The sequence below is a fragment of the Oenanthe melanoleuca genome, chromosome 1 (assembly GCF_029582105.1).
Source record: "Oenanthe melanoleuca isolate GR-GAL-2019-014 chromosome 1, OMel1.0, whole genome shotgun sequence".
NCBI lineage: Eukaryota > Metazoa > Chordata > Aves > Passeriformes > Muscicapidae > Oenanthe > Oenanthe melanoleuca.
The window spans coordinates 25,125,790-25,140,836 of NC_079333.1; the positions used below are offsets into that span (position 1 = coordinate 25,125,790).

Sequence of the window (15,047 nt, forward strand, 5' to 3'; positions counted from 1 at the left end):
TAATCCTCAAAATAAGTGGTTCTATTAGAGTTGAGCAAAACATTCCTCAACAACTTCTTGGTGCTTGACTTTATAGTCAATGTTAAACATGTTTTTTAGAAGCTGGAGCTGGGGAGAGGTGGAAGAGACAGCAAAATAATTAACACCAAAAAATCCATTGTTTGGACAGATTTTTGTCCCAAAATATCCCAAAAATTTATGTTTTAGTCTCTCTCTCTCTCTGCTGCACAATAGCAAAGACTTTGATCATACCGACTGGCTACAGATCATTGTTTTTCTGGCAGCCTTCCAAGTTAGGAAATGCACAAGTTTGGCAGCCCAAATCATCTCATAATCTCCACTATATCTGTGGTAGCATCAGCTAGACTTCAAACCTGCCATACAATTCCATGGCTCAAACTGATCTTTACCAGGAAAGAAGATGCAAGGAGGAAGAGTTTGTATTTACTTTTTCCAATCTGGGGGCATTCACTGCCCCAGGACTTAATGATGTTAATATTTGAGAGACTGGTAAACTGTTTTGAAGACAAGGTATCTTCTCATTAAGCAGGTAGCAGTTTAGATAAAGAGAAAATTAATGAAATTATCTCCCATGAAGAATCAGAATACATATCTCATTTTCTGGAGAGGTGATTACATGCTATGCTTCTCTATTTATGATTCTGTACCTTAATGTGATGGTTATTCAGAGAATTGGTTAATTGCCTTACCAACAGGAATGTGTGTTAATGGTACTGAAGTTTAACAGTTGACTGCTACTACATTGCTAGTTTAATTCTCCACTGGTGGTTATTTTGTAGCAGAGATATAAATTACCAGAGTGTGAAATCTAGATGAGGGCTGAATAACCAAAATGCAGTGACTTTCAGGGAAGCTTTCACTTTTTTCTCTCTTTTTTGCTTGTCTTACTTTTTTGGGGTTGTTTGTTTGGTTGGTTGGTTTTTTGTTTGTTTTTGTGAATGTAAAAGAACTATATAAATATTGATAGATTTACAGGAGAGAAACAAAAATTACTTGGCTGGAAGAAAATTGTTATAATGAGAGACTTGAGCATCTCAGTCTATCTTAGTTTATGAAAAAGGAGAGGGAATGATGATTTAACTGCTTTATACGTGTCTTTCCATAGAAATAAAATGGCTACTGAAAAGATTTTCTAAAGTAAGAGAGAAATATATTAGAGGCTTGAAATTAAAGTCTGACAAATTGCCCTAATATTTTTAGCAATATATCTTCTTAGTGTCTGAAATTAATTATCTAGGAAAGTCATAGGGTCTTAATTTCTTGAAATCTTAAACTTCATTTTCTTTCTAGAAGACAGTTTTTTTTAAACAGTATTGCATTCATTCAGGTAATACAAGAGGTTGGACTAGACATTTTCATGCTCCAACAATCAAGAAAATTTGCTTTTTTCTATTAACTACCAGAGAATTCTAGTTCTAAAAATTTAATTTCAGAGAGAAGAATATTTTTATAGTATTTTGTCTACTGGGCTTTTATTCTTATGATTTGTAATGCTAATCCAGCAATTCTGGCATATATGTAAAATTTGAGCTGGTAATAGAAGAGGGCTAATTCTGAAAGGATGTTCTAGTAAGATCTTTGGTTCGACCATCAATAAAAGACTACTTTTACCTTGAGAATACCATGATATGCTACACAGTGATCTGAAATAGATTCAACACCAGAAGAAATGAGAGAGCCTTGGAAAATAAAGGTTCAGGTTTCATAATCTGTCATGCAAAGATGTCAAAACATACTTAAATTAATAAAGGACACTTTGATATGCAAAGTGCCTTAGTTCAGAGCTTGGAATTTGTGGTTTTGACTCAAATAAAGATTAAAACAAAGAAGGAGCTGCCCTGATTATGGTTTTCCACCTGCATTTCTACCAGGCCTTTGCTAAGTAAACAATTGCAATCATTTTGCTCTTTACTATTTCCTTCATTTGAAGATTTTCTACTCTACTGCAGAGCATTACAACCAGAGTCCAGCTGTGGCATTTGGATTGTGCTCGAGTAACAGTATTCCTGGTGATATCATTGCAGAAGAAATATGGCCGGAATCTGAGTATTCTGTATCCAAAGATAATGTTTGTCACAGGAATCAGGGTTTTAAAACCATTGGAATAGAATGCATTAAAGCTGTTGTCATTAGTCTGGATTCTGTTAGGTAAAGCAGGATGCATAACGCATTGGTCATCCACAAGTATGAATGTCTTGAAGTTCAAAGAAATTTAGGGTACTTCTTTAAAAAAAAATATATATATATATACATACATACATACACATACACATACTTTTAATATTTTAATTCAAAAACAATCTCTTCCCAAACTCACAAAATATAGAAACAACACAAAACCCCCTTTTCCCTGAATCTCTAAGTATCAAAGAAGCTATTTTGCTCTTTCAGGCACCAGAGACTATGGTAATAATGGGGCAGAGTGGCCAGAATAGAGGAAATATGAAATTTAACACTGTAAATTAATTTATCACATTTTATTTCCAGATCAACAAATATAGCAGTGAAATAATGTGTATATTCAGTGAACAGAAGAAGTGCTTGTACTTTCCAGATGAAATAAAATCAGTGCAGTAGTTAGAGCAGCAGATAGATTATCTGTACCCTCGTTGCAGAGATGTAATTCAGAAAAAAATGAAGGAAAATTATTTTAAAAGTATTTACTGTCATGAGGTAGTAAAGGAAAAGAATATTTTCATTTGTAACTCTTGATTTTAACGTGGTGTGGGATTATCAGTGCAAAAGTTCATCTTACTTAAGCTGGGATGCAACCTTTTTTATGCCTTTAATGTATCAACTAGGATGTGTTACTAATTTTTAAAACAAAAATGTATGAAATCTATAGTATATAGTTGAGTTATTAGGTAGATAAAAATTCAGTTGCTTTAATTGCTTTTTGATTAATATTATTGAATCTACTCTTTCTTAATGTCAGGAGGACCACTTAAATTTGACACTACCATTATCATTTTACAGTACCGTTACTAATAAATCTGACCAATGATTAGTGTGCAATGAATATGAATGCTAAATATTAGAGTAGATTGTGGGAAATACAAATGCCTGCATGATTTGGATTTAAATTTGCTTTAAAAAAAAAAAAAACTACAAAAATTGTAATTTTGTTATGGGATCATAGAAATCACATTGAGCAACCAATGCCATCTTAGTAGACAGGAAAATGCAGGTCTTAGTCCCTGAAAACGCTTTGGTGTGGTGAATTTGGAGTATTCTCTTTCCTGGCAAGATCAGTATGGAAAATGTTGGTTGATTAGGTAGAGGTAAAGCTCCCTCTCCAAAGTGATTGCTTGAAACAAGACAAAACTGAAAGTAAGCCACAAGAAAAATGGGACTCTATATTGGATAGCAAAGGTCAATTTAGGAATTAACCTTTTTTAAGTATATAGAGCTGAACTCATTGGCAAAGCCAAACCTGAAAAGAAAGCTTCACTGTAGGCTGCAACGACAGTGGACTTTTAGTGAGGTTTTCATGTTCTTGTGGAAAAATGTATATAGATATTCAATGTCATGTTCTACATAATGATAGCTTAAGTTGCAAGAAAGCAGCTGTTCTAGGTACCTATCAGTTTCAAGTTCTGATGTCTGTCTTTGGCAGAGAGGAGCTGGGACACTCAGCAAGAATAAATATTTGCCTTTAAATACAATCAGTTTGACATAATTGCTTTCACAGGCATTTCTTCTCTTTCCATTTACTTACTAATCAGTTCAGTTTTCAAGTTACAAGTGAGTGCTAAGAACTCACTTAACTGTGAGTGTGAGTTACACAAAACTGTGTAACTTTACCCAAGCTATGGCCTTACGTTTTTATCACATATTAGGATGTGAGTATATCTCATATTTAAGAGAAATCCATCAGCAAATTTAGACAAGAAAGCCTCCGAGCATTGTCAGTACTTGTGAGCATATCTTGTCAATGCTTGTTCTAATAAATCAGTATTCTCAGAAGACGTTTTATCTATATAGATAAATCTATATATCTATATATCGATATATCTATATAAATACTGGCATTTCTGTGGGCAAGCCTAAATTCTAAATCTGTTTACCTACTCTTTGAAAATTCTGAATCCTTCCAAAGTATTAAAATTACAGCATCAGAAGTCTCTGTTGAAGAAAACTGAGAGGTTGTATAGGGTTTTTTAGTGTCCTCCCTCCCTCTCACTTTGTCTAGACAATGTCAGAAAGTAAACTTTCTGTTTCTCTTCCATTCCTTATCACTTTCTGGTAGGAATGATCTCATTTTTCTGCCTCTTGCAAGCACTAATCAATTACATCCTTCTTGTCATCTTCACACTTCCCCCTCTTTTAAACATTTCTCTCTGTCTCAGTATGTTTGCATGTGTGCATGCATTTGTCTTTTACACTCTGATTTTTTTGGGCTGATTTAGCAAATAAACTGTGGTCACACAAAGCATCCCTTAAATATACATTCATCTGGAAAGTTGATAGACTCTTGAGCTTCATGTATTGGAAAACTCCTGCTCAGTTTGGTAAATTAAAATTGAAAGGAAATATGCAACAACCAAAAATGGGCAGCCCAGATTTCCAATTTAGAATCACCCTACTGTTTTGCTAGACAGACATCCCAAGCAATGTGATGTTTATGTGCACTGAAGTCAAACAGAGGTAAATAACTCTCTTCCCCAGTTGCTCCATATCAACCTTTTGTATTTATATTCTTTCATCTATCTTAAAATTAATCTGGGTCATAGTTTTTATGCTGAACTTGGAAGAACAATGCTTGGAAAAAGAAAGCGCCTTCTTTCCCCCCATTTAGATTAGTAAATTTTCTTTAGTAAACTGGCAAATCAGGAATTTAGAAGTGCAGGAATAGTGACCATGCAAAGGTGATCTTTATATATGCAGACAATATAGGATTACTGAAATGTGACTTTTTTGATTATTGTTTGTGGAATGAAAATAATAGATAAAACTTTTATGTTACTGAATAGTCAGTAATGTTTGTTAGAGTTTCACAAAATCAAAGCTAACTACCTCTCCATGTTTAACTTCCCAGATATTTCTGTTTGGACCTTCACATTAGTGAGAATCAAAGGCTTTATCTAATTGGTGGTCTCCCTTTCTTATCTTACCTACAGTTTAAATACTTAAACTTCAATATGGCAAATGAAAATTATAATGGGGTCTTCTCCAGGAGGCAGAATGGATGGCCTACACTGTATCTTGCTTCCTATGCCCAGTCTGTTTCACTGCCTCATATCACACTGCAGAAACACAAATTAGATGGAGCTTAAGGCATCTTCCTTCCTAATTTTAGTCATTCAGATTTGAGTAGCTTCATTGTCAGTTTTGGCTTTTATTGATAGCACGTGTTTCATAACCATTCTTGCTTAACAAATTCTAGATTAACATCTTTCTTTTTTAAAAGTCTAAAATAAATATATTGACTGGCAAAAGAGCTGAATATTAATATAGCCAAAATGAAATTCATAGAAATGTCATCTGTCTGATTTTCTGGGCCAGGAATGAAATTGCTGCCTAGTAACATATTGAACTTCATTTTAATAAGTTTTTGAATGTGAAGTACTTTTCTATGTTGTATCAGAGACCTTCTGGAATCATCCAATACTAAACAGATGATAATGGAGCTGAAGCAGTGGATGAATTTGAGTAATTGCTCATCAGCTGACTAACAAGCTGTGAGCAGTTTCCTGTGGAGTAATGGAATTATTTAATATTTTAGGCAGCATTGCTCTGCCTAAAAAGAATATGGTGTGTGACCTGGGCATTTGTATTATCTTGTGGTTGGATAAACACTGAAATTAAATAATTTCTATTGGCATATTGATATTATAGGGCACATTCCTTGGAACAGTGGAAATGCTCAAACACTCAAGCAAACGACTCTCTAAGCCGCTTACCTCTTCCAAAGCCTGGGTCAAGATCAGGTGCTGTCTTTCCCAATATATTAATACCTCTGTGTTGGTGCAAATTTTTCTGACCAAAATGCCTTTGCATGATATATCTTTCTAAGTATACTTAGATCTCTCAGTTAAATGAAAGTGATCTGTGATGTTATGCGTGGACATTTTCTGGCGTATTACTGAATAAGACAAAAAAAAAATTCATCATCAAACCATCCACTTTTACTTTAGACCCTCAGGGTTGTATCTGCACAGTATTCCATGCTTCTTATTCCAGTATAATCAGAAAATTTAGCAGAATGATTATTTGTAAAGTTGAGTTCAGACAAGAAATATGTCATTCAGTATACAGGTTGTGCTCATCATCTATTATTAGACAATTACCTCCCTTTCATAACCTATTAAATGTCTTGATAACTAGTAGTCCAGAAATTTTCATGGACTAAATTTCTTAAAATTAATTCTGAGATTATTTTGTTCTTATTTTAGCAGGCAATTGTGAATTTACCTTTGAAGAAAAGAAATTGCTTATAGAAAGCATTTTTTTTGTGTTGAAAGGACCTTTTTGAATGCCTTATAAAGATGCTTGTATTTTATCAGGGAAGTATAGAATTCTCTCAGCTTTTCAGTAGAAACTTTTCACTATTTCAGTTCAGTGTTGATTGGTTGATAAAAGCAGTTTTGGCAGGGTCTTAACACCTGGTAAGAGTAAAATCTAGGAAATTCTAGGACAGAGCACAAAATTTCCTAAGAAAACCATTCGTATATATGCTCCTGATTGCTTCTGCTTTGCCTTTGGAGTAGCACAACAGTGTGCAAGGCACTGTTAGTCTTAAAGTTCTGTAATTTCTCATGATACACAGAACTAGGTCTGTGTGGGACTCACTGCTGTGATGTACCTGACACGAAGAATTAGCCAGAAGTAACTGCAATAACTGTTAATTATTCTATCACCTTTGAACAATGAAGTTCTTCTTTCCCCTGTGTCTACTATCCAAAATTATGGAATGATTTAATGTAAGAGGGAGCATTATTTCATCATTTGCTCCCATCTCCTACAGACTACATAATTTGCCATAGGACCTTCATCACCTTGTTCCTAGTCTTGTTGTTGGGGCTGGAAGTAGCATTTGGGAAAACAAGTAGTCTTGCTTTAAAGATTTCCAGTAATGGCTAGGTGCTTTCTGTTTAACAGAGAAAGTACATTGTGTGTCTCAAGCTCTGTCACTATATGGATGAAAGTCTAATGTATTATTTTACTTGTTTAACTTTTCCATAGCAACTTGGAGAGGAATTAATATTTGGGAGAATGTATTTTTATTTTTAGTTGCATTTACTTCAACAGGTATTTTGACCTTTTTACAAAAGACTGGTTATGAGATAATTTTTCATTCTATCCTCTGTTGTCACCAGTTGTTCTTCATAATTGGCAACTATGAAGAAAATATGCACCTTGTAATCACTATAACTAATCACTAAAAATTCAACAAACATTAAAAAAAAACTCTACTGAAGAACAATAGGAGAAATACTAAGTTTAGACCTTATGCAAAGTTTATATAGTCTCTCCTTTTTGCCTGAAGACCACAAACAAAAATTCTTTAAACTTTCTCTAAATCTGTTAATAGCACATTCAGTGGCAGAGTATACAAAACCGAGGAGAGCAAATACTAATACAACATTGGTGCTTAAGTTTTAAATGCGTTGGGTTTAGTATGAAATCATTGTAGATGGATGCATTTGTCATCAGTGACTGCACATGTGATAACCTGCATCTGTTACGTGGGTTCTGGGTGTACAGACCCGCACAGAGCAAATACTGTGTTAAATATTAAAGCCTAAAGCCTGAGAAAAAAAAGAAAATCAAAATGGCTGAGTTAAGGCTACCTGCTTGGTTTCTTTGGTAAGACAAGAGTGTGTTAGACTACCATCTGTGCCTACTGCAAACAGATGGGCAGCAAATGGTATGATTTGCATAGTCCTCTTAAAAGGCAGTAAATTGAATCAAATGCTGTGGTGTTATCAATTTTTTTTATCTATATCTCTGTAGATTGTTGCTCAGGATGTTGGTTATGTTCAAGTATCTTTGGAACACACAGCCACCTCATTTGTGTCTGTTTAATTTTCTATAACCTCCAGTGTGAATTAGGGCAAGAGTATTATTCTGTCCCAGTTTATTCTCTCTGTAGCTTTTTACCAGGTGGGTTTGTAAACAGATCAGCTCCTCCTATTCCCGTATTTGTCATGCTTTTGGCTGAACTGGTGTCTGTACTGGTAAATGGGTCTGAAACACTGGCCCCTGTGAATATAATTGATTCTATTCTTCACTTACTTCCATGGATTTCGGTTTTTATTCATTGTTGCCTTTCTTGGTTTTTCTGTATGTGTCAGTGAGCTTGCTGAGGTTTATGACTACCTGGGAAAAAAGAGGAAGCCCACTGTAAATGCAACCTTTTAATGTTGGGGGTTTTTTTAGTAATGCATGAAGTACAGCCTAAAAATGCAGATCTTTCAGTGTAGCTTCCTGGCAATATGGAGCTTTTACAGAATAATAACTAAATTACTTATCTTTTAAGGCGAATTTAGCGCTAGATAATTTCTATTTATCATTGTATGTGTGTGTCTGTGTCTGTGTGCTTGTGTATATATGCATATGCAAAAGGAAGTTTAAAATTATTGATATTCCACAAATAGAATCTGAAATTATTCACCTACATGTGAACTAGATAATCTTGAAGGTACTCTCCCATCCATGCCACTCCATGATTCTACGTTTTTGTGTTATTTGTGAAACATTGCTAGAGTCAGTACCTCTGAGAAACCGTTTTTCACAATGTACTCCTTCAGGTTTTGGGTTGATAGAGTTCAATCACACATTGACTGTATTTGTATTCTGTTTCTGGAACAGATAATTCTCAAAATGACAAAGACCTTGAAAGGCACTCTTATTCACAAGAGATGAAAATATGTAGCCTTATGAGTTCTGCATATTCTCATGGTATCTGCAAATACTTTGGAAAATAAAATGGCTTCTAGTGTGTAGAGTTGCCATAAATGCAAGCTATCTATAAGCTTTAACCTGGAAGAAGTCGAAGATTTGCCAAAAGCAAATTTTTCAGCCAGTAAAGATAATAATGAATATTGAGCTGTTCCTGAGATTAACTCTTACATAATTTGTATATGCGTGAACAGATAAATCTATGTCGAGGAAAATAAACAAAATGAAGGTCATTGTAGACCAAAATCTCATGTTTATGTGCCAAAAAAATTGCATTTATGAAAGATTTCACTTATAGCATCCTAAGATACTAGCCAAGTGCAGCAGTAGTTCACTTTTTCAAACTGGAAAGGAAAAAAAAAAAATCTATTTATTTAACCAGCTAAATGAACTCCAAACATAATGAAGCTCATTATAAAACTGAATCCTTCTATGTTCAAAACAAAACCCATAAAGATGTTGTTTAATGAAGCAGTGCCCAGTGAATCTACAGCAAATAGAAGGCCATAAAGGTCGGAATAGGTTGTGTGTCCTTTGTAAGGAATTCAGTGAGCTCAGCTACAAGTAGTTGACAGAATGGAGCTTTGTAGAGGGCGCTTATTTTTTGAAGAGCAATGGAGAAGTCTCAAAACCCAAAACCAATATTGTTGTAATAAATAGGTAGTGCACACATGTATTAAAAAACTATATTGATTATAAGAAATTTAAAAATACAACCTATGATTTTACATTCTATTAAAGAATCTATTACCAAGATGATGTGTGGCTTTGATTTTGAGATTTCAAAAAAGTTGAGCACGCATTCTAGACTATGTATGAAAACACACAGGAACTATTCAAAGCTAAGAAAATTGCCGGTGACATGAAAGTAAAGGAGCTCAGAGTATTTTACTTTTATTTATGAAGAAGATGGATAAGATACAGCCTTCAAAGCAGGAAATTTCTCGTAATATGAAGGCATTTAATTTAGCATAGAAAGATGTAATGAGATGCAAAAGCTTGAAACTAAAGCTAAATGTATTGATTTTGCATATAGCATGACATTCTTAATAATGAGGATAACAAAACACCAGAGTAATACACTTCAGAAATCAAAATATAGAATATCTCATGTAAAGAATGAAAAAATCAGTTTGAACCCCAGTTTTGTACTTAGGCATTTATTTAGTACTTAGGACTGTGGCATTTATTTGTACCAGAATATGCACTGTCCTTAGTTGATAGAAAATTAATGTATGTGAGACTTGAAGAAACTCCATGAGGGAACTGTAAAAATAAGTATTCCAGGAACTGAAAGTAGCTATGTTCAGCACTGCAAATCTAGGTGCTAAAGGTATTGTCTCCATAATTGTTATCTTCTGACAAGGCCCACCTTGCGACACAGATACAACTTAAAAACCTTCTGGTTGGTTTTGTTGCTCAATGGTGTGGTTGAATTCTTTGATCATTCTAGTACTTTTAGATAAATCCATTGGTGATAAATCACTCAATACAGTGGAATAAGTCTTCTGCAAGAAAAAGCAGTCCTATATTTGAGTTACACTCTAAGTCAATTCTGCAGTTGGTTTATGTAACGGAGTAACACCAGCCCGCAAGCATCTGCTTTTAGAGGGCTGTATAGTCCTACTCAAACATGTACCACTCAGTGCAGACCAGATGATAAGGACTCAGAGCAGCAATGCTACTTTTGCAGCACCCCGCAGTTCCCAAATATTTTAAAGAAGAGACTGTAAATGGAGGTTTCCCATTTCTGTGTGTGCCATTTCAATTAAATAGTAGATATGAGACCATGGCATGGTTGCTGCTTGATAATTATAACCCTCTCCTTTAATGTTCATTTCTATACACAAATTCCTCTTAGTAATGGAAGAAATTAATTAAGTACTCAAAAAAGTTAGAGCTGCTTTTTTACGTAGCTTGGTGTAATTTTCTTCTATGGAAGAGTTTTGGTTTTGAAAAAGATGCCTATATGATTTAGGAGTTTTTACTTGACAGGGGATATCTGCCATCTGCCTTGGAAGGAGGTTCTTTATGACACCCTATCTTCACTTCCCTGCCCCTGCAAAGACAAGTGAACCAGACTGGAGTCCTTGTAATTGCCAAAAGATTTAATCTCCCACTACTAAAGAGTCACTCTCTAAATGAAGAAAAACATGTCCTACTTCATCACCTTCTGATCTTAAGAAGTTAAATACCTGCCTCAACTTCATGATTCAGTTCTGAAGTATCCACACTTACGGTTCTCGGTAAACACCGAAGACTTGCAAGTCTTTGGATTCCATTAGTACTAACCTCTGAGAAGAATGAGACACATCAGATCTATGGGTATCTCATAGTAAAAATGAGTCATGGAATTAAAAATCTGTGGGCTACTTTGGAAAGTGGTCATAGATCATTCTATGAAAAGATTTGGTCATTGTTACCTCTCATCATGAATGTAATCATTCACTCAAAACTTTGATTTCCAGAATGTAAGAGTGTAAATTCTTGGTTACTAATGTATTATGCTGTCATGGAAGTCTGCATCTTGGAAGATGAATCCAAGTATTGTCATCTTAGCAACTGATTTTTTCCCCAAGTAATTATAAGCTTGTGTGTATCAGGATGTTGAAATACTCAGTGAAAAAGTGTTGTTGCATACAAGTGAATGAAGAGAAAAAAATTCCTGTTTCACTTTCACAGATCTTAAAACAAGGATTAAATGTAGTTTTCAGAAAGAACAGTTTTCTTTCAGAGTGTTATTACTGTCACACTTTCACTACTTGATGTACTTAACTCCAATTCTACTTGCTTTCCTCTAGATCACAAAAGACACCCAGACTTAGTTTTCGTCTTTTTCCCCTTTATATATAAATTAGGATAATCTGGCATGGCTTTGAAGGCCCCTGGGTGATCCAACATACTGACAAGAGAGAAGATAGTGACTAGCTTTTATTCTTGAAACATGTGGTGTCTGCTTTGCAGTATTTTGATGTATTGGTCCCCGCTTTAAATATCCTCAGAGATACTCCATTCTCCCTGATAGCAGAGTCATCATTTAATGAAAAGGCAAAAGTAAAAAGAATAAAGTCAGTCCAAAGGCCTGAACTGTAGGTTCTTCTGCTGTACGTCCTGTTGTAATACACTGCTATAAAAGGATTTGATGAGATAAGGTTGTACTTCTTCATGCTTGGCAGCAAAACACAGAATTTGCAGAAGATGGGCTCAAGTGCCAAGAACATGCGCCAACTCATTTTATGTCTTCAGCTCCTTCTGCTGGAAGGACCTCACTGCAGCTCCCAGAATATTTGAAAACCACCAGCAGTCAGTGCTAATGCTGCTATTTAAGCATCAGTTCTCTCTTCAGGGCAACTGGCCAGAATGAAGCAGACAGCACAATTTCTATCTTATTTTAGTAATTTGTGAATACTTTAGTAATTTGTATTTCAGGGTGAACACTGATGCATATAAATGTGAATTTTTGGAGAGTGCTTTGTTTATTTGAGATATGCTGAGTGAAATCATCCACTTTGTTGGGATGTTTCCTAGAAAACTGACTTAGCTGACAGACACTTAATCAGGGCAATGCATCTGTAATTTTCATTAAGGACAGTCATTCAGTAGTATCATGTATTTGTACTGAGTATTAAAGTCAGGTGAAAAGGAAAGCACTTATCTGTTAAAAATTCCAGTTAGCTTGAAATCCCAGGTGGGCTGGTTACTTGCTTCATTGGTTTTGGTACTTTGTCTCACGTTACAAGAAGTTGTTGCTAAGTGTTAAAAAAAAGCACCACAGAACAGCCATTCAGAATGGACCAGAGGATTACCATTAACTCTTAGAAAGTGCCTTAGTACATTTTTATTGTCCATTTTGAATAGGTTGTTTGAAAGATGCAAGCTTTTGTTTTCTTATCAGTATGACTACAGTTTGGGAACAAGCAGCAAATGGAGTTACATCTTTTTCTCTCCTTGCGTTTCTATAATGTAGTTTTGGTATTTTATACCCAACTTTTCATCTATAAATACCAGTTTTATAAAACTCTATCTCCATCTTACAAATAGAGAAATGAAGGCTCAGGTAAGAAAAAAAATATTTTTTCCCCTAACGCTATCCACTAGACCACTAGTTGACCAAATCAAGAGTAAAGTTCAGGTCTCTCAAGGTCAGTGATATCCATTAAGCTGCATGTTTAACAATTGGAAGAGCAATTGCTTCATACTTGGAACTTCTAAACCTCAAATTTGCTAATTAATGGATTATACTTTCAAGAGGCCAATATTAGAATGGTTTTCTGTACATCTTTATACTGTGAAAGGGGAAGTAAAGATTCTGACGTTACCTGCAGCTAAAATAAGTGGACAGTTGGCTCGTTTGGTCAGAGTTTTACAATATATTAATATGATTGTATATTACAAGTAAATCAATCTCTATGTTGCAAAATCTTATTTCTAGTCATAATCCTGATATTTTTAATATATGCTATTTCATATTTTTCCCACAATATGGTTGCTAATAATATATTTCATATTTCTCCTTTTGCTTTAATTTTGATCTTCAGTAATTTTCTGGAAAAACAGTTTATTGTTAAAGTCTCTGACTCAGATGGGAAAGGCCATCATCCTCTAGGTTAGGGAGATGACAATTTACCATGCACAGAAAAAGACCTGAAGAGACCAGATAAGAAGCTACATTCTTTATATGTCTAGATAAGTACAAAAATCTGGTACATTAATGTGCTATATAAACCTATAATGTATAAGAAATAAATTTAAGATGCTTGTTGCTGAATTTATGTGTTAATTCATGTACTTTGTTTCACAGGAAAAAAAATAGGCAAGAACAGATCACTCACAATAGCACGGGTTTCAGGCATGTTGAATAGTGGAATGTCAGCATGAATTCTTTTGCTTTACAGAAAGCAAGAAGAATTGAGGTTAATTAAAGGTTAATTGGAGCTTAATTGTTAGTTCCTTCTTTCCCTCTTTACTTCTGGTGAAAGCAGGAATGTTAGAATCCTTGACTTTGATGGCAACAGATTGGGCAGGCCTGGTGTTGATTGCTACTGCCAACATGAAAGTGGTGCTGCAGTTCTGCAGCTCCAGTTCTTAATCAATGAGGTAAGGACATATTTACTCAGATACTTCTGTATAAATTTAGTTGAATTATGAAGTCAATTATGTTATTATAATTGAACGATATAACTTCTCCCATTGACAAATTGTGCCAACAAGTAAGTGGTGTGCATCCAGAAGACATTCAACCTACAGCCTTTTAGAAGAATATTTATGGGACTGTACTCAGGGAAAAGTATTTCCTTCCTATACATTAGTTTAAAGTACTGAACAAAAGACAGTCGATACATGAATGTGTGTAAAATGATGTAAAATCCATTAAGTTACTAAATGTGCTGCACAGTCCTGGTTCAAATAGAAATTAATAAATGAGCTGAATCTTTCTATTAAAATATATTGATGGTTATTGGCTGAAAACTCAATAGTTGGGGATACGCTATTACATGAAGCAATGAAAACACATTGCAGAGATCATCATGCTTAGTCTTTGTAAATTATTTGTCAAAATAAAATTTGACAACATGAAGAAACAGTGCCAGATTATAGCTTGCTCTGTGCAGAAGTTTCTGAAGATGGGAATAGGCAAGAAGACTTTCTTGTGAATACAAATCAGAGGGCTTTTTTTTCAGGACCTTAGAAGTCGGCCAAATCTTAGTTCAGTTTTGATTAATTTTCTCCCATGCCATAAGGAAGCCCTTTTGACAGTTTCAAGTCCTCTTTGTAAATGGGGAGATATTAGAACTTCCTGGGGAAAAAGTTTTAGTTTTAGTTTTATGGGGTTTTTTAAACCTGAAAAATATTTATTTTTTTCCTACACTTATTTGAAGAAAATTAACTGAACCATGGACACTGAGGAAGGAGGACTGAAACTTTGGAAACAGTCCAGTGAAATTCTTAATAGGAATGCAGGGATGAGAACAGGAAGGACAAAGTTTAAATCAATATTTTTTCTTTTCATTGGGTGACCAGCAAACCCCCAATACAAAGGATTAATTTGATTTCTGTGGAGGACAGTTTTTCTGACTCTTTGGGAGATAAGAATTAAAGTATGGATTAACTGTATTAGAGAA

General features: G+C 34.7%; 1 protein-coding gene across 9 annotated transcripts in view; it reads left to right on the forward strand.

Moving 5' to 3' along the window:
• STXBP5L (syntaxin binding protein 5L) overlaps positions 1–15,047 on the forward strand; it is a 198,906-nt gene that overhangs the window by 55,532 nt on the left and 128,327 nt on the right. For all 9 annotated transcript variants that reach the window (XM_056494582.1, XM_056494599.1, XM_056494630.1 and 6 more), the window contains one exon: positions 13,941–14,022. In XM_056494582.1, the coding sequence (XP_056350557.1) occupies positions 13,941–14,022 (82 nt within the window). The remainder of the gene's footprint in view (positions 1–13,940; positions 14,023–15,047) is intronic.